Source organism: Eptatretus burgeri, chromosome 11 (assembly GCF_056783735.1).
Source record: "Eptatretus burgeri isolate ZD-2024b chromosome 11, Ebu_testis_v1, whole genome shotgun sequence".
Classification (NCBI taxonomy): domain Eukaryota; kingdom Metazoa; phylum Chordata; class Myxini; order Myxiniformes; family Myxinidae; genus Eptatretus; species Eptatretus burgeri.
In genome coordinates this window covers 52,501,290-52,527,545 of record NC_140971.1, presented here as the reverse complement: position 1 = coordinate 52,527,545, position 26,256 = coordinate 52,501,290, and the positions used below count along the sequence as shown (strand labels likewise).

The 26,256-nt window shown below is 44.9% G+C and overlaps 1 protein-coding gene across 1 annotated transcript; it reads left to right on the top strand.

Annotated features, from left to right (window-relative positions):
• The first annotated feature begins 8,229 nt into the window (after positions 1-8,229).
• On the top strand, positions 8,230-24,484 carry SNX2 (sorting nexin 2). Its single transcript, XM_085846445.1, has 15 exons — positions 8,230-8,532; positions 9,965-10,088; positions 15,841-16,028; positions 18,407-18,470; positions 18,606-18,649; positions 18,736-18,877; positions 19,898-19,976; positions 20,120-20,195; positions 20,477-20,590; positions 20,949-21,042; positions 21,162-21,367; positions 22,177-22,320; positions 22,545-22,625; positions 22,725-22,796; positions 24,062-24,484. The coding sequence occupies exons 1-15, from the start codon at positions 8,314-8,316 to the stop codon at positions 24,110-24,112; spliced, it is 1,698 nt and encodes a 565-aa protein (XP_085702571.1). The 5' UTR covers positions 8,230-8,313; the 3' UTR covers positions 24,113-24,484.
• Positions 24,485-26,256: the final 1,772 nt, after the last annotated feature.

The following is a 26,256-nucleotide window of genomic DNA, read 5'->3' as shown; positions in this document are numbered from 1 at the left end:
TCCTCGGCTCGATTCTCACTCCCATCGAAGTTGTTGGTTTTGACACAGTCCTCAATCCCACAAAACTTGGTCTCTCATCATCAACAGCTGGAACTTTGGAAAAGGGAGTTCGCCAAATCTCAGGCCTTCTCTCCCCGAAGCACGGGGTCAACAAGTCTGGCCAAGCTGAGGGCCAGGCCACATCATAAGTGCATGTCGGAGGGCATGATACCAGGTGCATTGTGCACATCTTGTCCCATTGAAGCTGCCGTTTTTGACTCGGTTTCACTGCCTTCAAAACTATTGTTCTCTGTTCTTGTCTTTGGCAGTTTGGCTGCCAGGTAGCTTTAATTTATTGGAAGCATGGCTGTGCCACTGACGCTGTGCCCCTCTACCAGTGCACTGGTACTCATTTCACTGACCTCGGAAGGATGACAGGCTGAGTCAACCCCACATGGTGCTAATTCAGCGGCAAATGGGATTCCAACTCAGGGCCCTAAGATCCTAAGCCAGCCACCCTAATCACTAAGCCAACACCAGGCTTAAAACTGGTGTGTGTGTGTGTGTGTGTGTGTGTGTGTGTGTGTGTGTGTGTGTGTGTGTGTGTGTGTGTGTGTGTGTGTGTGTGTGTGTGTGTGTGTGTGTGTGTGTGTGTGTGTGTGTGTGTGTGTGTGTGTGTGTGTGTGTGTTGAGTATTATGGAGGTGACTGAGCAAGTAAGCGAGATGCTAATTGATATCTTTAATCGCTCACTGGAGTCAGGACAGGTGCAGGAAGATTGGAGAGTAGCAAATTTAATGCCATTATTCAAGAAAGGATCCAAAGAGGAATTGGGGAACTACAGACGTGATAGTTGGACTTCAGGTGTGGGGAAGGTGTTGGAGATATTAAATCGGGACCAGATGAGGAACCATTTAAAGAAATACAAATTAATGAAAGGTAGTCAAGCATGGGCTTAGCAAAGGTAGTTCCTGTCTAACAAATCTTTTAGAGTTGAATGAAGCAGTTTCTGATTGGGTTGATGAGGGAATGGCAGTGGACTCTGTCTTCTTCTCTTCCTCTTCCCTTTATAAGGATTGAGCTCCGATCGCACAAAGCATCTGCCCTGCCTTGACCATGATACTCTTCCACCTCCCTCTGTCCTCAGCCAACTTTTTCCACTCTCCAACCACCCCTACCTTACGAATATTCCTCCTCACACAATCCTCCCATCACAACAGTGGTCTACCTCTTTTCCTCTTACCTTGCTCCCTCAACATATCCACTCTTTGCCATTCTCTCTTTCCCCATCCACACCAAATGTCTAACCCATCTCAGCTGGCATTTCACCAATCTCCCTGTCAAACTCATCTGCACACCAATCTCCTTCCTCAGTTCATCCACACTCTTCACTCCCGTAATCCTCCTGATCCAGTTGTTCTCACAAACTTGCAGCCTCTATTGTTGTCTCTGTCAGTGCTGCCGTCTCCAGACCGTAAAGGTAGGCTGGTGTTACACATGATATCAGAACATTTGCTTTCAATTTCCTTGATATCTTTCTGTCTGCTATTAATCCCTTCACCCTCCTCCAAACATTCACAGCCACCTAAATCCTCCACCGCACTTCTGCCTCTGACTTACCATCCCCGGTCACTGTTCCTCTCAGATACTCAAACCGGTTTCCCTGCCTGATCTCCTTCCCCTCTAACCTGATATTCATTTATTTTCTCTGCTGCTTGACCCACATCACCTAAGTCTTCTCCATCCATCTTCATCCATACTCATCTTCATCCCATGCTTCCCAAATGCCTCCTTGCACTTCCCCAGTACTTCCTGCATCTCCCACCCACTCTCCACCACAACAGCCAGATCATCCACATACACAGCAACCTCTCCAGAATACCCCTCATGATTACCTGTATTCTTAACAGCTCCATCATTATAATGGATGTGTGTGGACTGAGCGAGCTTCCCTGCCTCAAACCGAAACTCACGTTGAACTCCCCAGACATCCCAGGACAAACCTAAACTCTTCCTTTCATTCCTTGGACATCCCTTCCACCAATATGATGTCTGCAATATGATATGAATATGAAACACTCCCATCCTTCTCAATGTCGCCATCACCATCTCTCTCAAGACAATGTCATAGGCCTTCTTCAGGTCCACAAATCCCAATGCCATCTCACCTTGCATCTCCAACCTCTGCTCCATCAGCTGTCTCAGCATGAACTTCCTATCCATCATCTCCCCAGCCTTTATAAACCCCTGCTGCTCATCTCCGATCTCCATCTCCACACACTTCCTTATCCTCCTGTCCATAATCCTCTCCATCACCTTCATTACATGACGAGGGAGTGTATTGCCCGTATATTTCCCCGGATCTTGAACATCACTCTTCCCCTTCCACAATTAACCCACATTCTTAATTAAATACCACAATCGACACAATTAACCCTGTCCTCCACTCCTCCGGAAGTGAATCCTCTCTCATACATATTGTTGCGAATTCGCGCCCACCGGTGTGCGATCGGCCGCTCGACTCGAATGGTGGCCACCTCGCCCACCGGAACGGACAATTCAGTCGTGACCCTCTCGGAACAACGCCGGGAGCTAGTCACGGGTGGGGGTTTAACCTCACCACGATCATGCCAATTGCCCACCCACGCAGGATAGGGTTGCTCGCCAAATTCGATCTACCTAAGTACCTGCACAAGTGGTCGACCGGGCGATCGTACCACGTCACAGGCAAACTCCGGACACGAACTGCTTAAGCGGTCTGTTCCGTGCTACAGTGATAACCGAGCGGTGTTATCGTAGGCCTTGATGGTTCTGATTAATTATCCGGGTTCTCGAAACCCGATACGAGCCTCTTACGTGAAGCAGGATGGAGAGTCAATAAAAGGAAAGGAGACGAAGCGAAGCGCGAACAATTACACAAGCACGTTTAATTGCACACACAGACCAGCACGGAAGGCACGTATACAGTCACAATCATCATGTACAATAAAGCAAAAGCAAGTCAAGAAATGGCACGTATACACAATCACAGGCAAAAGAGATATCCCGACTAAACCCGACACACAGCAACACTTAACCAGTTTTACTTCAAGGACAGGCGCCACCCACAGTCATTTACACAAACCCAAAGGAAAAGAGAAAGTTGCGACTTCCCTGTGGGCCGTCGAGTCCCTCTCCCACGTCCGTCGGCGTGGTCGCGCCTGGCCCCGACTCCTCTCGCGGTCGGCGAACCCTCTCCAGCACTCCTCGTTCGGACGCGCGGGTCCACCACACAACCAGCGCTGTCGCGTCTGCCGTCCGTGTCTCTGTGGATAGGTCACCCGCCAAACCGCGAGCGCAGGACCAATACGACAGGAACTCGAAGAGGAGGGCCAAGACGAGAAGAGACTCCAGACTCTCGGACGACAAGAAGTTCTCGCAAAAAAAGACCACCACTGCAGACGAGCGAGGAGGAAGAGAGCGGAGGAAGAGAGCGGAGGAAGAGAGCGGAGGAAGAGAGCGGAGGAAGAGAGCGAGAGAGCGAGAGAGCGAGAGAGCGAGAGAGCGAGAGAGCGAGAGAGCAAGAGAGCGAGAGAGCGAGAGAGCAAGAGGGAGAAAGGGAGAAAGGGAGAAAGGGAGAAAGAGAGAAAGAGAGAAAGAGAGAAAGAGAGAGCCCCGCACGTGTCCGTCCTTTATAGCACGGGGCTCCGCCCTTCGCTCTGCCCCATTTTCGGCTCCACCCTCCTTTGAGAGGGTTCTCGAAAAGGGGCGTTCCCTCACCCCGACCGCTTCACGCGGTTCATCCACCAATCGGCGGCGAGCTGCCCTTCCCCCTTCCCTCAAACCATGCACAGGGAAGAATGGCGGGAAAAGCCCACGAGCATTGTTGGTGGTTTTTGTTGGTTTGAAATAAAAGATAGAACAGAAAAATGGCTAACTCAAAGCGTCGCAGCCCGGATGGATCACATAAATTCCCTCTATACAACGGGTTTGGGTTAACTACACATGTACCTACAGAGATCTCACCTGAGGGCCCTTTATGGTGTAATGCGAATTTCCACAGCCGTAACAATATATTCAAGAGCCTCTTCGTCCAACTGGCTCTGACTTCTTCCACTGCGATTATCATCTCTGTACACACCTCATCAATGCCTGGCGGTTTTCCCTTCTCATCCTTTTCCATGCCATCCCCACTTCTTCCTCTATAATCTCTACAAACTCCACTTTCCCCTCTAAATAACATGGGAGTTCCAGCTCGCCGTTGCTTCCTTCCCGGTTCAACACCTCTTCGAAACATCTTCAAACATCTTCATGACTGCCCCGCTTTGTCACTATCCTCCTGCCACCATCGTTAATAACCGCCACCCCCTTTAATATCCTTGCTACCCTCATCCCTGTAATGAAACAATTTGTATATCATCTTTCTCCCACAATCCTCTTCCAACTTGTTGTACACCTCCTCTTCCATATCATTCATCTTATCCACAGCTCTCCTTGCTGCTCTCTTCTTCTGCCCATACAGGTGCAGCAACCCCGCATTTCATGGCCACCCCCTATCCTTGATCTTCTCTATCCTCTTCCAAACCTCCTTCTTTTCACGAACTGCCTTTGCTACCTCCTCCGTCCACAATACCTGGATTCTAGCCCTTGACGATGCACCCTTTCCTGATGTCCTTCCACAAAAACTTTTTCACTTTCCCGAAATTTCTCTCCGTGCTTCTTCCACTCCACCAAACCTTCTGCTTCTTCGCAAAGCTGTTCATACCTAGCCCTCAACCTATCCTTGTACTCAACGATGATGTTTGCCCAATACTTCCCCCACCGAATAATTTTTCCAAACACTGCTCTTATACTTCCTCCTTTTCTTCATCCGTAACACCAATATATTGTTGCGGGCCGGCGGGGTCGGGTAAGAAGACCACTAGGTGGGGGATTCCCACCAGACTCCCCGGAATTGTAGGCCGTCGCTCACAGATAATTTCATGACCCGATGGGTCGCTTAACTGACCGTGGACGCCAATAACTGAACCGCGTAACCGAGGGTCCTCCCGTCTATGGAAGCGGGTTACCTAATTCACCACGCGGTTTAACCACCGGGGAACCACGCCCTAGGTACGCCTTGTCCGAAACGGATCACTCTACCGGATCGGATCACCTTTCCGGATCGGATGCAGCCGAGCGACACTGCCAAGGATGTACTGGCGAGAAGGAACAGACCTTTGGGAATAAAGACCCGGCTAAAACCTGGATTCAAACCATGCTGGACCAATGAGGGAAAAGACAAAGGCAAGCTGGGAGCATTTCTACAACAATTATTTATTTACAGCAAGCGAGGAAAAGCATGTGGCAGAACAAAGGTTTATTGGGTACATGTAACGCAGGGAAAGATGAGAGGTGTGTGGGGGGTGCGACATTTATACAAGCAACTTACCAAAGCAGACAGAGTGCAGACTTGACTTGAGATTATTCACAGTAACAACAATAAAAGATCTTCTACAGGCTTACTTAACAGACAGGCGCCAGCGCACTCAGACAAACACAGAGACAAAGAAACCCCAATGAAAAAAAGGACTTTTGCAGTCAGGGAGGGAGGGGAGTTGAGGTTATAATTCTCGGAACCTGGGTGTTTCGGGGGAGGGACGCTCCGTGATGTGGCACCCGACAATAGCCGTGCTATTCCAGCCACAGCCACACGTGTGGAGATCATGTTCTGAACTGGAGGAGCTTGAGCGGAGAGGGGAGGAGTCCAGAGGGCGAGGGTTGAGCAGTAGGTGGGACCAGGCAGGAGATGATTCGTCGAGATCGTGTGGGCGGGAACGAGATGCAGGAACACTAACTTCTTCCACAATTCTCAACACACTTCACTCCTTCAATTCCTCAATTCCTTTATTCCTTTATTCCTCTCTACACGGAGGATTTATCCGTGCTTTATAGAGCCTGAGGTTCGGGGAGGGGCCATGCCGAATCCGACGTCATCGTCTGAGTCGGACATTCCGACTGGCTCTGACCCCTCACGTGGTCTGCCTTTCTGGGCCAGGCTTCGGCCAGACGCCGGTACACTCCATCCACCTGGGTGTTAAGCGTATGTGACTCACCACCCACGTCTGGTTTGGAGTAGACGGTGGAAGCTAGAAAATCGCTTGTCCAGCCCAAAGTGCACGTCGGGATTTTGGTCAGGAGTGATCGTTGAGGAGGGTAATGTGGGTCGTCACGATATGGTAAGCGAAACGAGGGGAGCAAGCGAGGCAGAAGGTACCATGGGAAAGAAAAGGTGGGAATAAAATAAAAGGGAAAAATGATTTAATAACCCAAATATAGCCCATCGCAACGCACTTCCTGCTGTGTAAGTTTCTCGTTGCCCCGGAGAGTGGTGAGGGGGTGTTGGGGGCCAGCTAGTCCGGTCTGTCCGGGGCTGAGTTGGTGGTGTGGTGGGTCGGGGTCTCTCCCTGCGCGGGGCCCTACACTCCTGCAGCAGGTGGCTCATTCAATCACAGTTTTAGCACTTAACCAGGTACGGTGCATGCCTCCGATATTCTGAATTGTACCCCCCTTCATTCCGAATTGCGGTATTTACCAATTGCCCACCATGTGTCCTCCTGCGAGCCACCTGCCATGGTCCAGACCCTGTCAACCCACTAGACAAAAGGTAGGGATCTAACTACACGTACACTAATGGGATAACTATCTTGAGACACCTATCTGTTGTATGCATGTGTTTCTGAGAACCGCAACAATATCTTGACTTTAAGAAGGCATTTGATAAGGTACCACATCGGAGGTTGTGAGCCAAGGTGAGGGCTTGTGGAGTGACTGGTCAGGTAGCTAATTGGATTGTAAACTGGGTTAGTGGTCGGAAGCAAAGAGTGGCTGTGAGTGGGAGGATGTCTTGCTGGGAGGATGTAAGTTGTGGGGTACCTCACGGATCAGTACTCGGACCATTACTATTCAACATTTACATCAATGATTTTGATAGTGGGGTAAAGAATAAACTTTCCAAATTTGCAGATGACACAAAGCTTGGAGGTAAGGTGGATATCAGAGGGGGTGGTGATCAGATTCAGGAAAGTATTGATACTTGCATAGATTGGGCAAAAGATTGGCAGATGGAATTTAACCTGAGCAGGTGTAAGGAGTTGGGGATGGAAAACAACAATGAAAATAAGATTACCTGATGCAAGGGGTAATTTTGGAGCATGTCACACAGGAGAAGGATCTGGGGTTGGTAAGAGATCGGGAGGTAAGCAGGCAGCTATAGGTAAACAAATCGGGTTTTAGGTTGTATAAGGAGGGGGATCAATTATAAATCAAAAGAGGTGGTGTTAACATTGTACAGGAATTTAGTGAGGGCACATCTCGAATAATGTGTGCAGTTTTGGTCACCACAGTCCCAGAAGGACATAGATGCCACAGATGAGGGTTCAGTGCAGGGATACGAGATTGATTCCAGGCCCAGCAAGACTGAGCGATGAGGAGCGGCTGAAGGAGACAGTGCTTTACACACTAGAAAGGAGACGGTTATGAGGAGATATGATCGAGATGTTTAAGATAATGAAAGGTAGAGATAAAATAAGTGCAGATTAATTGTTCAACAGAGTAGACAGTGACAGAACCAGGGGCCATGGCCTGAGGGTAAAGAAGAGGAGAGTTAAGACGGTAGTAATGAAGGGGACTTTTACTCAGAGAGTAGTTAATGCATGGAATGTCTCCCTGGAAAGGTGGTGGCAGCAGAAAATGTAGATAAGTTTAAATTGGAATTTTATAGGTACCTGGAAGTTATGGAGATAGAGGGGTATGGGGATGTTGATAAGACTTTTAGGTAGTTTGAGTATTGATGGCTGATTGTGTACACCGAACATTTTGCATTTTTCTTTTTTATAATAAATCATTCTGGTGTTGATGTTGCGCAGGTTCGATGGGCCGAATGGCCTTCCGTGTGCGTGTGCGTGTGCGTGTGCGTGTCCGTGTGCGTGTGCGTGTGCGTTTTAAACTGCCGAATCGCTCTGAACACATTTCATATGATACGCATTAAATTCAATACATTGGTTCAATAGCTCAGGGTATCCCGACCCGGAGAGTTACTCCGTTACCAATCAGCTTGTTAAGCCGTCCGTTCATTCGCCGTTTCCTTGGAGAGCTTCAGGCGATGGCTCCTCGCTCTCCAAGCTGATTGGTAACGGAATCCAGCCCGCGACGATGGTTGAGGTTCCGTCAAACTGCGGAGCGATCTCATGAAGAGAAGACTTATAGGAATGACGTGGTGATCAGTGATTACAATTAGTCGCTCCGCACCTCGTGGTTCGTTGGTCACGTGGATCCTCGTGCACTGCGCACGCGCGGCCCCGCCAGCTGATCCAACATGGAGGACCAGTCGTCTTGGTCTAAAGGGATTGAACCGCCGCCGCTGCGGTCTGCCGGAGGGTCGGAGGAAGGCGACGTTGGCTTCGCAGACAAGAGGATAACAGCGACCGAAAGGGAAGAGGAGGACGTGGTGGGCGGTGTTCACGGTGGCGTGCTTGATTGCTTTGATGACGACGAAGGAGCAGACATCTTCACCAGTGCTGTTAGTCCCTCAGAGGTAGGTTTTTAGTTTAACCTCAGTGAGGGACTGAGTGAGGTTTGTTTCTGGTAATGTTTTGCTCTTCACCGGGAGGATTTGGTTTGTGATGGTAAAAAGGTCTTTGTAGGACCGAGCGGAGCTTTTTGAGGTTTTTAATGTTTTTAAAGTTGTCTTCGACAGAGTTTGGTAAAGTAATGGTGCTCATCAAGGTGTTCGTCAACAAAGACCAGTACTCTAGTTATTTATGAAATGGACATGGGTGCTTGGTAAATAAAGTGTTTCGGGAAGGAAGGGTCGAGTACCAGAGTCTATCATATCCATGATTCAACCATGAGGGTCATCCAGTGCAGTCCTCTTCTCCCCCCCCACTCCCTCCCTCCCTACCCAGCGGCGAACCGTTGGTGCCACCCACCCTCCCCCCCCCCACCGTTGGTGCCACCCTCTCCCCCACCCCCACCCCTCTATCCAGCGGCAGGACCGCTGGTGCCACCGTCTCCCCCACCGTCTCCCCCACCGTCTCCCCCACCGTCTCCCCCACCGTCTCCCCCACCGTCTCCCCCACCGTCTCCCCCACCGTCTCCCCCACCGTCTCCCCACCGTCTCCCCCACCGTCTCCCCACCCTCTCCCCCACCCCACTATCCAGCGGCAGGACCGCTGGTGCCACCCTCTCCCCCACCCCCACGACCCAGCGGCAAACCGTTGATGCCACCCTCTTCCCCCCCCACTACCCAATGGCGAACCGTTTGTGCCACCCTCTTTTTTCTCCCCACTACCCAGCGGCGAACCATTGGTGCCACCCTCTCCCCGACCCCACGCCACCCTCCCCACTACCCAGCGGCGGGACCGTTGGTGCCACCCTCCCCTCCCACTACCCAGCGGTGCACTGTTGGTGCCACCCTCTCCCCCACCCCCACTACCCAGCGGCAAACCATTGGTGCCACCCTCTCCCCCCACCACTACCCAGCGGTGAACCATTGGTGCCACCCTCTCCCCTACCCCACCCCCTCCCCTCCTTCCCCAAACCACACTGAAAGCACGGGGTCGCATGGTGTTCCTCTTTTCCCCCACTTACCTCCATTTCGTTTTCTGGACTTTTTTTTTTGTTTTTCGACTTGGCTTTTTCTTTCTGAAAGTGCATTATTTATTTTCTTTGGGGGGAAGTTGATGTGTTTAGCAATTTGGGTGTGAATGTGATGTTTATATATATATATATATATATATATATATATATATATATATATATATATATATATATATATATATATATATATATATAAAATTATTATTAGTCCTTTCATTCTATTTAAGAGAAGTGTTATGAATGTTGTGCAGGTTTGTTTTGATTTTCAATATTGTGACAGCTGCAACTGTTGATTGAAGCCCTCCAGCAGTGTTTGGTTAGCCATTCGAATCGTCCTGCGTGTGACTGTTTCTGTTTTCCCTTCGCAGGTAAAGAGCCGTATATCCCCAGACGTTCCGAGCTTGCAGCTGGGTGGTGATAGTTCCAGGTCGAACGGAATGGAGGCCCAAATGTTTGATACCTCTCCTGATGATGCTGACGACCTGTTTGCAGGTGAGTTTGTTTTGGTTTGACTAGGAAATGTTGTGTGCTCGTGTTCTTCCTGTTTTGTGCTGAGCTTCCTGAACCGCAAACGGAGTGATTAACCGTGGACTCTTGCTCGGACGGTACATTGAGTAAATATGAAGTTTGTTTTTTAAGATGTTTATTCTATTTACTGAAAGGTTTTCAGTGTCTCGTTTCTTGTAAGTCCATACACATGACGTCGGTCTTCTCGTTTCCCATATTGTATTTTCCCAAAGCTCGATTTACCACCGAGTAGTATCTCAGTGGTTTTGGGCCTGTCTCTTGTATTTGTGGCATTCTTGCAACATGCCTGTTTTTTTGGTTTTGGGTGTGGTTTGACAGGTTAATTTGATGTATAAAGTGCTTCTGCTTTTCCATTATCAGAGGCTGCATTTGCAGCGTTCAGTAGAGCTGTACAAACTAAGGTCTCCACTTTAATTTTTCAGTTCTCAACGTGATTATTTCCTCATTTATTGACTGCCCTTTGTGCACATTTTGTTTTAACATGTCCCAGCAAATGCTCTTCTATTGATTTTTGTTTTACTAGTTTGCTTTTTCTTTATTTCGTACAAGCAGGGGGTGTCTGGCATTGCTGGGCAACGCTTATTCCTTCCCTCCCACCCCTGCAACCCGCAACCCCTCTTCACCTACCTCCCCTGATTAGTGGACGTTGGCTCTAGGTCCATGCACAGTGCAAAAATGCAAGTTATTTCCACAGCCGACTTGTCATTCTCTCCGCCACCACCACTGGGTGGCATGACACGATACACATTTACGTAGATAATTTTTGTTGACCTCCCCTGCGGCTACAGATGAAACCAAGAAGCCCATGTTCGCCATAACTTCGAACTTTGTCAATGCACCAAGTTTGGTGGCAATTGGCCCAGTAGTCTTGGCATGATGGTTGACACACCACACCCCAATTTGCTAGATTTAGATCCGTATCGGAGTAAGCAGAGGCCAGTTAAGAATACAACTCTGCAAGCCAAAAGAGTATCAGAAAGACATTGCTAAGAATATTAAGCACAAGCAAATATCAATTGATGCTTTGCTGACTAGTGGGAGAGGGAGAGGGGTTGAGGTTGCTGCACTATTCGGTGAGTGAATATGGCACAGAGGTTGTGTGGAGGGAGGGTAGTTGGCAGAAAATGTTATGCTTGATCACACGCATACGCACGTGCTTGGCCGATATCGGTAACAGCTGATTGGAGTGATTACCAACCGCCATACGTAATGGATACACCCCAAAACCTTGAGTAGCCTTCACCCTTGTTTTGGGTCAATTTCAATAAACAAACCTTGCATTATAGATGTTTTGAGTTGATGCGCATCAACATTAATCTTTGACAAGCAGAAAACAAATTTGTTTCTGCAATCAAGGGGGCTTGTGTGGTTGTGATTTTAAACAAGCCCATGCCCCCTCCCCTGAGGAGAAGAAAAGAGGAAGAAAAAAATATTTATTTCATTGATTAACTTTTTTGCACTTTCTTCCTTGGATATTTATTATTATTTTTTTTTTTTTGTATACCATTTCGAGGCACGTATGAGCTAAAATAAAGATCCTTGGATCTTGTGTAGATAAATTAGTATGGTGTTCATGCAGGCATGACTGGCTGAATGGCCTCCACCTGTGTTTGATTTCCTTTTATCAATCTATAATTCCAGCAATGTGTGTCTGTCTGTCTGTGACAGCTGTTTCTCAACAACCACTGGTCCGATATAATTGAAACTTGCCAGGTATATTGCTGGGTACCTGAATGTGTTCCTTTTCAAGGTTTGATATTAATCAAACAAGTGCTTCCCAAGTTATGGCCATTTATTTACCAACCAATGACAGGACACGTTGCTGCGTGGGCGTGGCCGATTGGGGAAGAGAACCTCAGCCGCGTTCCCCATTACGGGTTACAACGTACGGGCTTCCGGATAGTGATGACTTGGTGTATTCTAATGATTTCTTGTGCGCATTTATAGATAAACACAATGCCCCAATCCAGTCATCATTTACGAGAGGGAAGGAACGGCCTGTGTGGTTGATTGAAAGTTTTTTTTTCTCTCTCTGTTTTTCCTTGCGATGACATTGCAAAAAGGCAAAATACCTTGGCGCTAATTGAATAATTGGCCATTACAACTAAATTGCGAATAATCGTAACTGCAATATGCGAACTTCTGGACTTGAGGACTTACCTTCCGGATAGTGATGATTACTGTATTGTTTCTCTATTTTTATTTTTATTTTTCCTGTACTTTATGTATCACAATGCCCCAATCAAGTCATCTACGACAGCGATGGAACGGCCTGTGTGGTTGTTTGAAAGTTTTTTTTAATTTCATTTTTTGGTTTGCACGTACGGACACACGAGAGCGAAGGAACGGCCTGTGTGTTTGTTTCTGGCAAGCGGTTTTAAATTTTATTATTATTTATTTATTTTTTTTTTTTTTTGCGGGCACGTACTAGTCCTTGTAATTTAGAAAATATTCTTCTTCTTTCGGCTGCTCCCGTTAGGGGTCGCCACACGGATCATCCGTATGATCCGCAAAGTGATTTGGCACATGTTTTACGCCGGATGCCCTTCCTGACGCAACCCTGGTCGCCTCTTACGACACAGGGATATGGTACACCTATTTTAACCGGGGTATACACCAGCCCAGTATACTGGTACTCATTTCGCCAACCTCGGAAGGATGACAGGCTGAGTCAACCCCCTGGTGTATTAATTCAGTGGCCCAACGTGGCTTGAACTCAGGACCTTTTGGATCCCAAGCCGCTGCCCTAACCACTTCGCCAACACCAGGCTCCTTGTAATTTAGAAAATACAGCTTGGAAATCGGATGTTATCAAATATATTTTCCTGGGTCAATTCTAAGATCCAGGTTTCCAATGACATCATGGATGCTGCTATCTTGTCTGTACCTGTTTGTGATGAGGATGTTAAGTTCATGGAGATATTCACCTACCATGGCAGTGATATTCATGTTTCTGCTGCCTGTGAGCCAGAGTTCAATAAACGTCTGGATTGTGCCTGGGAAGTCATGGATTCACTGGATCATGGGGTGTGGTGCTGTCGGGACCTAATGCAGGATGACAAAAATCCGAGTCTTCAAGTCCTTGGTCTTCCAGTCTTGCTCTACGGATGTTGTACTTGGACTCTGACCAGGAATCTGATATGGAGACTTGATTCCTTTGGTACCAGGTCTTTTCGGAGAATCCTTGGCTCTTGCTGGTTGGACTTTGTGTCCAATGAGCTGTTGCTGAGGGAGACTTAAATGATATGTGTTACCTACATAGTCCGTGAGCATCAGCTACAGCTGTATGGACATGTGGCTCCTTTTCCTGATGCTGATCCTGCTCACCAGATTCTCTGAGGGAAACTAATGATTGGATGAAGTCAATGGGCTGACAACATGCCTCGTGGTTGCAGCAGGTTGATCGGCATCTCAAGGAGATGGAGATGGAGATGAGGATAGGCCAGACATCTGCCTGGGGGATGGTGAGACTGAGGCTCCTGGAGTACCGGCGGAAAGTGGACGCAGTGACGTGCTGCTCTGGCGCATGCTCCCATACCTGACCTGAATATATTTTGCTTTGAAACTCACAAAGATAAACCATATAACCTTTCCAAATCATGCCTGGTTCACGTAAAATATCCGATTGCTTTAGAAACTGTCCTGAGGACAAAGGAAAACACGATTGCTTGTACACTGCTGAGGTTAAAAGTTCAAACCTTCACACCCCCCACTCCCCCCCATCATCACCATGCGATGCGGGATGAAACTTTGCCACGACACCTGTAACCAAGCATGTGCGCGCGCACCGAGAGTCCCTTTACAGATCCAAATCTACCCGTATGTACCTCTCCCTTGTAGCAAATGCCAACTATACATCTTGATTGAGGCGTGAACTGTATGTTGCTCGGCAAGTGGCTTAAGCACTCGAGCAATCGCCAATTAAATTGTTGATAAGGAATCGCTGCCTTGGCAAGCGATAGCAAGCTGATTGGTAATGCACATGCCTGTGAAAACTAAAGGTCGCCAATTTCTTAACATTTGCAGTTGAGATCGAGTTATTTCGTGCACGAGATCCAATCCACCAAACTTGATCTTTCGATTATATACTTGAATGAGTCAGAGTAGATAGTGGAAATTCGCATCATCTCTCCTGAAATGCCTGAAATCTCTCCAAGCTCATTTGAAAATTATAGCAGTTTGATAAAGCGATGTGCACAGTGATTTTTGTAGGCATGTAGATGAGGCATTCAATGTGAGTGAGGAAAGTGAAATGAACCATTTTGAGCACTTTATCGTTGAACCGTTGCGGCCTGTTCCAACTCGAGGTGTTGAGCAGGCCGAACAAAATGGTGAATCAAGACCGCAGCGAGGGAGAGAAGTGTCCGAGGGTGTGCCTGATGAAGGATATAATTAATAAGGCCGTTAATTATCTTCAAAATGGGTGTTTTAATTAACCCAAACACCCAATTTTCACACTTTCACTCCCTTGGAGTTCCCTTGGTATGCATGCTTGGGTGCACGGTTTTGGAGTTATTGAGCTTTGATCTATTGCATTGATCTTCCATTCTGAACATTGGTATAGATTTGGTGATTATCATTTTTTTTTTTAACATTTTTCTTTTTCTTCTTTTATGACCTTGGTGGAAGAGCATAACATGGTGTATTGCTACTTTTATGGCTTTTTTAATTTTTTCTTGTGTACTGCATGTTGAAGGAAACTTGGGCACACCACCTTGGACTGAAAATGGTGAGGCCATTCAACGTTTTTGGAGGGTAGCTGATGGTATTACCAAGGGTTAGTTGTAAAAATGAAATCTACCACTAATTGGTTTTGAATGTTTGTTTGTTTGTTTGTTTTCCTGCTCAAAGTTGGGTAGCCTTCACCTTGGCATCCTGAGAAAAGGAAATGATCATATCTACATACAATGATGTGATGGTTATTGAGTGATTATCGCTGTTTATCTTGTTTTCATCAACAGAAGAGGATATCTTTTGAAAGTTGTGCATATGTATTGCAATAATCTTCCATTCTGAATTTGGCTTGCTGGTTACATCACAACCGAGGTGCATCTGTGCCCGTGCATATTCTGTTCGGACTGAAATTTGTTTAGGGTGCCAGTTTTTTGCTTCATGACACTGATTATTATTATATATAGCGCACAAACTTGTGCTGGCTGGACGTAGTTCGATGGCACGGAATCGCAAATTGCCATGCCTCCCAGCTAAAACAAAGTTTATGGCAAAAATTTCCACCAGGAATGATGCAATATCTAATAGAGTTTAAAAAAATTTTCCATTTTGTCCCGAGGACATGAGCCTGACGTCAAATCCCCTAAATCGTTGCGATTTACAAAGTTTCATTAAAAATGTGCCTGTAATTGTATTTTTAATAACCTCCTTCATGTCTCCATTTCCAGTAAACTGGTACTCATTTTGCTGACCTTGGAAGGATGACTGGCTGAGTCAACCCACCTGGTGTTATTTAATGGTGACCTGGTCAACCCTCTTGGTGCGCAACGGACTCAAACTCGAGACTTTAAGACCAACCAACACCAGGCGTTGTCGATAAATTGATTCGTATATTTTATTTGAACCAGGCGTCATTAGCCAAGTGTTCAGATGGGAAACACAAAACCATAGCATTTCTAAGCCCCCTATTTGTTGAAGTATCACGTTCAAACGTCCCAAGATCATAACAGGTGAGGGATATTAATGTTTGTCTTGTTTTCTTCAGAGGCTACAGAAGAGGTTTCCTTGGAAAGTCCAGAAATGCCTGCAGTCCGGCCTAGCGATAAGGCTCCCACCATCACCCCAGTGAGTAATACAGCCAAGTCGGTCCTCAACCCCGATGCCACGAATACCCCTGCAGCTGCTGATCAGGGTGCAAGGAAATTGGTGTCGTTTCGGAAAACTAGTGAAGAGGTAATATCTTTCGTCTTCGCACCCATAAGCTCTCAACTTTATTTTAAAGAATGTGCACTTTAATTTTTTTTATTTTTTTTATTTATGGCCGTAAGCCAAACTATCAAGGTTTTGTAGAAAATGCTTTGTTTTCTTGTTTTTTTTATTATTTCTATTTTATTTATTTTAAACATTTTGGGCAATCTTTCATTGTTGGTGAAGGAGAGTTTCTAAGAATTTTAATTCTGGAACACCAACGACATTGCAATCTCGAAATTTATTTTAACATTTTCTGTTTCCTCGAGTCTCTTCTCCCACCAACACTACTGTTGAAATTCCCTGCTCTATTTTCTCACCCGGGGCTAGAAGGATAGCCTAGAGGTATGCACTCAACTTTCAGCTGTCTTGGCTGTCGCAGACGGTGATTTGTTGATGTGCGCACCATCCCTCGGATGAATGTTAAACGGTGTTCTGTCTGTCAACATGAGTTGCTGGAAGTTGAAGGTCCCACTGTTTTGCGAAGGGGAGGTGAGCGATTGCCAGCACCCTGAACAAATTGCAAATTCATGTTCTAACCTGTAGGGGGGCACTGCAGCAGTGACATCACAATGCTTGTCCTCGACCTGCTGCTAACCCACCCCACGTGACATGCTACGATCAGTCATTTTCCCATTTGTTTTTTTTTTTTGCAAATGTGCCAGTACCTATTTTGAGATTGTGCAAGAAAAGTGCCAGAGATCAAAGATTAGTGTTGGTTTGTTTGTTTGTTTGTTTATTTTTGCCACCACAGCAGCCATTTGTTACTGCAGTACATTTGGTCAAATGTGTGCAAACCATTACCTGCTTAGATCAACTGCTTTTGGTCCACCCCTTATGTTTTGCATGTATTGGTGACAACCCGTGTAATGTGATTAATGACCACAAATATTGTTCCCTTGATAGTCTTATCTTTGATTACTAATCCCCAATGGAGCATTAGTTGTAAAAATAATCTTCTCTGTTAAATTGTGGTCTGAAAAAAATAAAAAAAATGGCTGTCTTTTCAATGTTTAATCATGACAAATCACTTTATAAACTGACAACAGTGGGGGCATTAATGGCCACGCTGGCCTATCGTCACATGACTAGTAATTAATTCTAACCAAAAATGGCACAGCTTTAATCCCCCAATAACCATTTAAACAATTGAGATTTATATTCCAATTGGAAGCTGCTGTCTTAATTTTTAATAAATTTGGAAACTCAAGTCCAAAAATTATTTTCCTTGACATCATTCCGTCCCACCCTCCGCTGTGACTGAAGAACTAGCTTCACTACCAGACTACAGCAACTTGATCGGGGGGATTATATCCACTGTGACAAACTAGCTATGCGTGTGAGTTGTGCAGTGGATAATGAGACCATGAGGACTTCATGAGATTGAAGAATATCCGCTTGACGCTGTTCGATTTTGCATGACCTGGGGTGACGTAGAGCTGTCCACAATTGAGTTTCTCCATTATCCCCCACACTTTTTGAAAAATGAGGGGGGGTTTATTGCAATCCGGTCTGACTCTCCTCCTAAACGGTTGTGCATAAATTCACCAAACTTGGTATTTGTGATGCCACACGGTAATAAGGTGTGAGAGCCCTGCCCCTGAAGTCTGGTCAAATACCAAAAAATGCAATTATGGGCACTTTTTTTTTTTAAACTTTTTAATGAAACTTTGTAAATGCGATGAACATTGGGAGATTCATTAAATGGTAATGATTTTTAGGAGACTTGACCCTGTGTTTACGCCCCAGGGCATGGGGACTTGAGGTCACGGGCAAAATGGAAGAATTTTTATTATTGTTTTTTTTTTAACTCTAAATTGGATATTGGGTCATTCCTGCTCAAATATTTTGCCGTCTATCAACTTTGTTTTAGGTGGGAAGCATGGGGATTTGTGATGGCATGCCATTGACTTCATTCTAGTTGAAGAAAATCAGAAGGCTTTGTTTGTGGAATCTTGATGTCCATCCAATGTTTGTGTATCTCTAAGGTCCTGATGTTTCACTTGATCATTTATTTATTTTGCTGTTCCACTGTTTACGTAACTTGTTCCCGTCTTTACTTTCAGCACATGTGCATTAAAGCAGGAAACTCGTGATTGCGTTTTGGTTACCATGTGAACAGAAAATGTTGTAAATAGGCCAATGTGTGGTTGCCCAAATGGTTTGCATGGAAAGTGATGCAACACATTTGTGTCGTCTCGTGGCACCACAAAATCATTTTCCTCGGGTCTGTCGCTGAAGATGGTCGACCCTTTTGTGAATGAGAACTTGATTTGCGTTGCCATGCATTTTACCCCTTACTTAATTTCTTTATCTATCGACAGTCTGTTTTGAATTCTTTCCACGAATGATGTTTTGCTTAGGTTGAAGAAAGTAGTGGCGATACGTTTGATTTGCACATTTCAGTAACAGATCCAGAGAAAGTGGGTAAGTAGTGCTTTGGAATTTGGCACAGTTGTGGTTCCTGATCATTCCTGTATCCCTCGTGTGCAAATTGGAATTTACCGATTTGTGTATTTGAGTGTGTTGCTTGATGATTTCATCCCCCCTGCCCCCCTCTAGGTGAAGGAATGTCTGCATACATGGCATATAAAGTGAACACAAAGGTAATGTCGCTTGTGTTGCAAATCCTGCCCTTTTTTGGTGGTGGTCGAATTTATTTGTTTAATTATACTCGCTGATTGTGTTACAGACGACGCTTGCCATGTTCAGCCAGAAAAACTATTCCGTTAAGAGGAGGTTCAGCGATTTCCTCGGCCTGCACGAAAAGCTGACTGACAAGCATGCTCATGTTGGCTTGATCGTCCCTCCTGCGCCAGAGAAGAGTGTTATTGGTGAGCGTGCGCAGGGTCTTGGAATTGCTTACCACGGTTTTTTGATGATGGGTCTTCTATAATGGTGCTTCAACTTTGACCCTGACTTTTGTTTTTAAAACTTGAAACCAATCTTGTGTGTATGAATTGCCAAAAACTTTATATTACGATGAGGTACTCTCTCCATCTTGGGACATTTTATTTTTGCCCATCTGAGTTGAATCTTTTCCCTTTGTGTATAATTATTTGGGATTAGTGTGGGTACCTGACGCTGCCCAAGAAAAACTGTTGGGTTCCGGCACATTTTGTGCTTTGGAAACGTATGGAGTTATTTCCCTCATGGTGGTGGTCTTTTTCCGGCGGGGCTTTCAGCATGTTGGACATTGAAAAGCCATGGTGGTTATCTTCTGCCTGTGGGCTGACTGCAGCACTGCCTGGCCCCACCTGCTCATACACACTTTATAGCGGCTTCAAAACGGCCACCAAGGCTAATATGTTTGTGTGTGGTAGCTTAAAACTTTGCAGATTCTGAAGTATCTCCATGCATAATTTGGGGCCTCCAGGTGCTATGGTTTGGCCATGAAAGAGAAACACTTGAGATTACTTGTAAGATTTACAAGGAGCCATAATTGAGTTTCAGAGACATAAAACAATTAGAAAACTAGCCCTGATGTCCTTGTCATGGACAGCTTGTCTGGAAATTTCAGTGCTGTTTTTATTGACAACTTTCACATTTGTATCTTCAAGTTCAGCCTGCATGTTGAAGCAGGAAACTCGTGGTGATTTAAACACACATTTTATCACTCCCACATGTGTTGCTCTACCTTTTCTAAAACCCGTGCAGGGTCAGACTTGAACAACCCTCGTATTTGTGATGCCATATGTATGGTGTCCTCCATTCTTCCCTCTGGCCCCTTACTCTAGTTTGTCCCAAACTTTGTACTTTCTGCCTATCTCGATTTGGCCTTCTCCCCTTTTTCCCTGTGTAATAGACATTGAGTCTTAACTGCTGCTTAATTTGTGACTTTCACTATTCTGGAGGAATGACCAAGGTGAAGGTCGGAAAGGAAGACCCATCTTCGGTTGAGTTTTTGGAGAGGCGCAGGTCCGCTTTAGAAAGGTATGAGCATATTCTATTTTTTTATTTTTAAATATGATTTGTTTCATGAAGATATTGTAAAAGTTGAAGCTCTGAATCTTGTAATTGTTATCCTTGCAACAAGACTTGGTCGCACCCTAAACAATTCTTCCCGTATTCTGAAGGTACCTCCAACGAACCTCCAAACATCCCACGTTGATGCAGGATCCTGACTTCAGGGACTTCCTTGAGAAGGATGAGGTAATTTTGAGAGATTAAATGAAGAATGTGGAAGCTTTTTAAAGACTGGGCTTTATGGTCATGGGAGCAGCGGAAAAAAAGCCAAATTTGTGGTGTGGGGGTGGGGGGGGTGAGACAAGAAGACTTGCATAGATCGTGAGATTCACTGATTGACATAAAAAGTGAAACTGCACTTGTGCAGGTTGTGTTCAGGTGAAACTTTTTTGTGTACTCTGTAAGATGTACTATGTGCCGCATTTTAATCGAGCTGCAGAGACTGTAAATTTGTCATTCGCTTGCAGCTGCCAAGGGCGGTTAACACTCAGGCATTCAGTGGGGCCGGCATTCTACGAATGGTGACCAAAGCGGCTGATGCTGTCAACAAGATGACAATCAAGATAAATGAGTCTGACTTGGTAAGGGCCAAATCATTGGCAGTGTTTAATGGTTCTTATTAATAGTCCTGTGGTCTTAACAAACATGTCAGGTTTGTAAGCCTCCTTTGTATGTGTTTTCCCACACCGGCAGTGTGTGATTTTTATTTTTTTATATATATATATATTTTTCCATTATTTATCAAACATTGCAGCCATTTGCAGTAGTCCAACACTTGGATTCCCCCCCCCTTCCTGTTAGTTTATTTTGAGTAAGAATCTGTTTGCACAGTTGAAGGTGTTTTGTTGAACACTGCTCTTGTAATACGAGTGAGGTTATTACTTCTGCCATTTGTTGTTTTAGTAATTTTGTTTTGCTGTCATGCACTTGGGTTTGCAGTGGTTTGAGGAGAAGCAGCAGCAGTTTGATTGCTTGGACCAGCAGTTGCGGAAACTTCATATTGGCATTGAGTCTTTGGTCGGACATCGTAAAGGTCGGTGGTGGTGAAATTGTCGGCAGTGTTCAAGTTGCTCTCGTTGCTTGACATTCGTGCAGCTCACTTACCTTTTTTGTGTATCACATACTCGTGTACTTTTTTGTGATCACGTGCAGAGCTTTCCACAAGCTCTGCAGCGTTTGCAAAGAGCACCGCGATGCTGGGCAGTTCCGAAGACAACACCGCGTTGGCACGGGCGCTCTCCCAATTGGCCGAAGTGGAGGAGCGCGTCGAACAGCTTCATGCAGAGCAATGCGATGCAGATCTCTACCTGTTTGGTGAACTCATCGCCGACTACATTCGTCTGTTGTCCAGTATAAAGGTGATGCTCATCCTCGATTCCATTTATTTATTTGCCTTTCAGGTTCTCGCTCTCATTGTTCCATTTCAATTTTTTTTGTAATGTACTTTATTGCATCTACTGTTTTGTCAGGCTTGTGCAAAGAAAAAAATTGTAGTTCTCAGATGAGGACATTAGGTAAATGTACTGTGATATGTCGTATGTGGGATTTTTCACTTTGAGTGATAGAATTGTGAACAGCATGATCAAGTGGGAGGAACAGATGCAAACTACTAAGTTTGTGCAATTTACTATATTTTTTGTTGGGGGTTGGTGGTTATGTATTTAGAATGAGTTGCATCAGTTATAAAAAAACTTGAATGCATGTCTAACAGTGTTTGATTCAACCCATAGTCTCTACCTTTTGTAATTAAGGTATTCTTGAATTGAGTAATGTTACATTTCATGGTATTGTTTGTGTAGTTTAACAGGCTTGGATTCCTGGATTGCTGTTTTGGGTTCCCCCTCCCCCACTCCATTCTTCCATCACTGCAATGTCCTCCCAAGTTCACACAATTATTGCTGTTTTGAGCTTTGGGCACTTGGATGCACAGCATTCCCAAAGGGATTGCAATGCCTTTGTTGGTGTCAATCTTGCTTCCTGTGCTCCAGTGTTTATTTGCTCGCCATCCATCCTTCCAACTTCACCACCCACCATTCGCGTGATATCATGACCCGGGGGGGGGGGGCAGGGGGACTAAACCAGCATCTGCGTTCTTAACCAAAGCATTCGAGTTCTCGTTACTCGAGCGAGGAATTTTTTTGTTGCCACGCATGCTTGTCCGTCCTAGGCGGTGTTTGACCAGCGAGGGAAGTGCTGGCAGCGATGGCAGGATTCCCAAAGCATGCTACTTAAGAAGAGAGAGGCAGAAGCGAAGCTCCAGTGGGTGAACAAACCAGACAAACTCCAGCAAGCAAAGGAAGAAATACACGAGGTGTCTCGGTTTTGTTTAATCTCCGAAGTTGCCTTCTGGCTCATTCATACCTGTGCGTTTAGACAAACGGGGAAATTCTCTCGAGCGTACGACATGTTGTACTCATTTGAAAACATTCTTCATAAATACTCATTGGATTTCCTCATCACTTGACTTCTTGAGTTTTTCATGGCATGGTTTATTTATTTATTTTTTTTGCTGATTTGAATTGTCCCTTCTCATAGTGGGAGGGCAAGGTTGAGCAAGGCGAGAGTGAGTTCGAACTAATTTCGAAAACTATTCGAAAGGAATTGTCCAGGTTTGAGGTGAAGTTTTAACAGTCTTGCCATTTGAATTGCTGTATCTCTTATCTTGTTGTTCCTTCTTCATTTGCCACATATTTAATGTTTCTCTTCTTGTTTCAGAAAAACCGAGTGAAGGATTTCAAAAACATCATAATCCAGTACATTGAATCGTTGATAAACACCCAACAGCAGGTAACACTTGATTCCTGACTATTATCTATGTCGAGTTGTCTAATCGCATTATCCAAATGATCCCCCTCACCCCAACATAGGTATTTGCTCTTTTCGCCAAAACTACGCACTATTTTGATGAAACGTGACTCCAATCTTCATCACCTATGATGTACCATTTTGTTCATGGCATTAAAAAAAGAAAGTTTAAGGTGTGTGATTTGCTCCTGATCAAGGTAAGTTTCAGGATGCATGGTCCTATTTATTTATTTTAAAAGTTGGACATCTTGGCTCAGAGCTAAACTATCAAACGCTATGAAGGAAAGGAAAACAAACAAAAAGGTAGGATAATGACCTGACAGACTATTCCACAGGTGGGAGAGTAAGGGGACTAATGAATGTAATTGGACAACCAGAGAACTTTGGGAGGGTGATGAGATGAGGGGTTTCTTGAACATACTACAACGGAGGGGGCGGGAGAACCATGACCAGATAAAAGCTCTTGTATAATGGAGAGCTGTGTCAGTCTGTCCTTGCGAATCTACCTTTTGCCTCACGATTCCAATGGTGAATAGTGTGGAGTTCATCCCAATTTTTACTTTGCACCATGACTAACCCAAGTGTGATCTCATTGCCTCGTTATCCCCCACACTTTTTGAAATAAAGGTGGGTGGGAGGGGAGGATACTGTGAATGGTTACAAGTCACACCATTTCTTGCGGTTGTGCAGAGATTCACCAAACTTGGTAGTTATGATCACTGCATGGCACGAAGGTGCAACATCCGTTTATTTTTGGCCCTGCCCTCCTGGACCGCGTTCAAGTTGCTCTCGTTACTCAACACCTTTCAAATGGTTAAACATCAAAAAATGCATCATGGGCACATTTTAACTTTTTTTTTTTATGAAAGTGTTTATGCAATCAACATTGGACGCATGAAATATCACGATGTTTGGATTTAACCCCCGGTTCGTGCCCCATGTGCGGACCGTCACGGGTCAAAATGGGAATTTTTTTTTATTTTTAACGCGGAGTTTGATGTTGGGTCATTTCTTGTGGGGGATTTTCATGGACTTTTTTTTTTCTCCATCCTCTTTCGAACACACTCCCAAAACTTCAGCGCCAACATGTGGATCCGTCATCTTTCCACCATCGGGAGGTTGCCAAATGTTTGCATAGGGTGATGTTTTGTACCATTCTTTGCAAAGGAGGCTTTTTGAGGTGATGGATGTAGATTATTCAGGAACTCGGCTGTGACTTTTGTTTAAAATGTTTTTTGTCTTTGCAGCTCATCAAGTACTGGGAAGCTTTCCTTCCTGAAGCCAAGGCTATAGCTTAATGTTACCTTTTCTTTTGCTGGTAAATGACATCACACTGCAAGGGTGGATTTTGTTTTCAGGGGAGGGAGTGGAGGTGGAAAGTTGTTTGCAGTTGAAATCAATTGCTCAATCTTTGGGAAATATGTAAAAAAAAATAATAAAAAAAAAGACACCTTGTGATTTGTACACTTATAATTTTCTTTTTTTTTTCTTTTTTTATATACAATCGCAGATGTCGGTATTGTGGGATGATTTGCACAACTTGGTTAATCGATTTGTGATTATACATGCACATTTTCATTTCCAAAAGCCAAATGCCATTTTCTCGGTTCGTCTGTAGTGCTGATGGCCTGTTGCCTTAACAAATAAATTTTTATATTCTACAATGCTCATCTATGCAGCATGTGTCTTTTACTAATAGCCTGAATGTTCTCCATGATTTCTGATGCTTGAACCACAAAAATTTATAACTGAAAATTGATGTGATTGAATGGTAGAACAAGTTAAGTATTTGATTGAGAGGATAGCCGAGAAGTATGCGTACTCGCTTCTGGGTTGTCGATCCGTGGTTTGAATCCCAACAGCTATAAACTATCATCCTGGTGTTTCGCAGACAGGGTGATTCATCGTGTGTGTGTGTGTGTAACGTAAAACTGGCGTCTCAGCTGCCGGCATTAGTTGGTGGACATTAAAGATCCCACGGCAGCTCGCCTACTCTTCACGAAGGACATCAGCAGAAGTCTGAACAAATTCAATTTGTGATGTTCCTCACTGTTGGTAAAGCAATGGCAACCCACCTAGCATAGCCCATTCCAAATATCTGCTTTGACAGTTCCAATAATATTTTAATGGATCGCTAACCTGATGTATACTTTCGATAAAAATTCACTTGATTCCTTGCCGATCAGTTGATTTTTTTATTTTTTTTTTATTTTTTTAATGAGATGATCTTTTGGCATCACTGTCCAAAACGAGAGTTAAATGCAAGTTGAAGACCACTTTCACATTAAAATGTTATCATAAATGTGTTCACCTGATCAAAACACAGGTATGCAAGCTCTGCTCATGTGGTGGTGGTGTCACTTGAGGGGGAGAATATTTGCCCTGTTTAGTGCAGTTTTGTATTTGTTTGGAAATCGAATGTCCATATAAAGTGCGAAGACCACAATACAACCAATACGTTGGCTTCGGGGTTTCTCGAGTTTGAATCCTTGACGTCTGAGATAGTTCACCTTGCATCACTAGGAATTGTATACCTCAAAGATTCTGATAAATCTGATGTCTGTCTGCATAGAGCCATCTATTTATTACATAGTCTTGTTGAACGAGGGGGTTACATTATTTGTTTTGGGGAGAACTTACAAAGGGGGGCAGTGGTCCAAAGGATAGGGGTGATTATGGGCAGTGCTTTTGAAAGATGAAAAGGGGATTATTGTACACGGTGATGGTCCTGCTGAAGCGGTTTCATGGCAGCGGTTACACTGGGTGGTTTGCCATTTCCTTCCCAGCCTTTTTTCCATGCTCCATCCTTTTAAATGAGTCAAGCAAGGAAGCAACACGTACCATTTATTTTGTATTTGACTCGTCGGGCTTAACCACGACCTCAAAGACTGTAATTATATGATGGAAGAACAGCTGTGATCGGGAGTGAGGTGATAAACAGCCTACCTACCTCCTGTTGCGTGAGAAGTGAACCTTTTTAGACTCGACTTGCTAAGAAATGCGAATAACATACTTGATCATCTACTGCAACAGCTCAATGGGGATCCACACTCCATGAAACTTCAGATGAAGGCTTTGAATACTATTCAGCTCTGGGAAATATTGAGGCAGGGTCATCTTGATAAAACATATCTCCAGCCTCTTGATCATCAAGAGCAACCTGTTTTCATGTATTATATGGAAATTTCTTACCGTTAGAACCTCTGAATACCATAACCAAATATCTTGGAAAGCAGGTTTGTGTGCTGGCTGGTATTGAAATCTTGCGAAATGACCCTGATCTTTCATTTGAGATTGTGTCCATCTATCCATCTGAAGTTGATACTCCATATTCCTTGCCTTTTGGGTGGTATGAGGAATATATCTTCACCATGAAAGCTAAATATTGACATCTTTATCAAATCGAACACCTGGACCAATCACCAAATTGTTCATGTGTGAT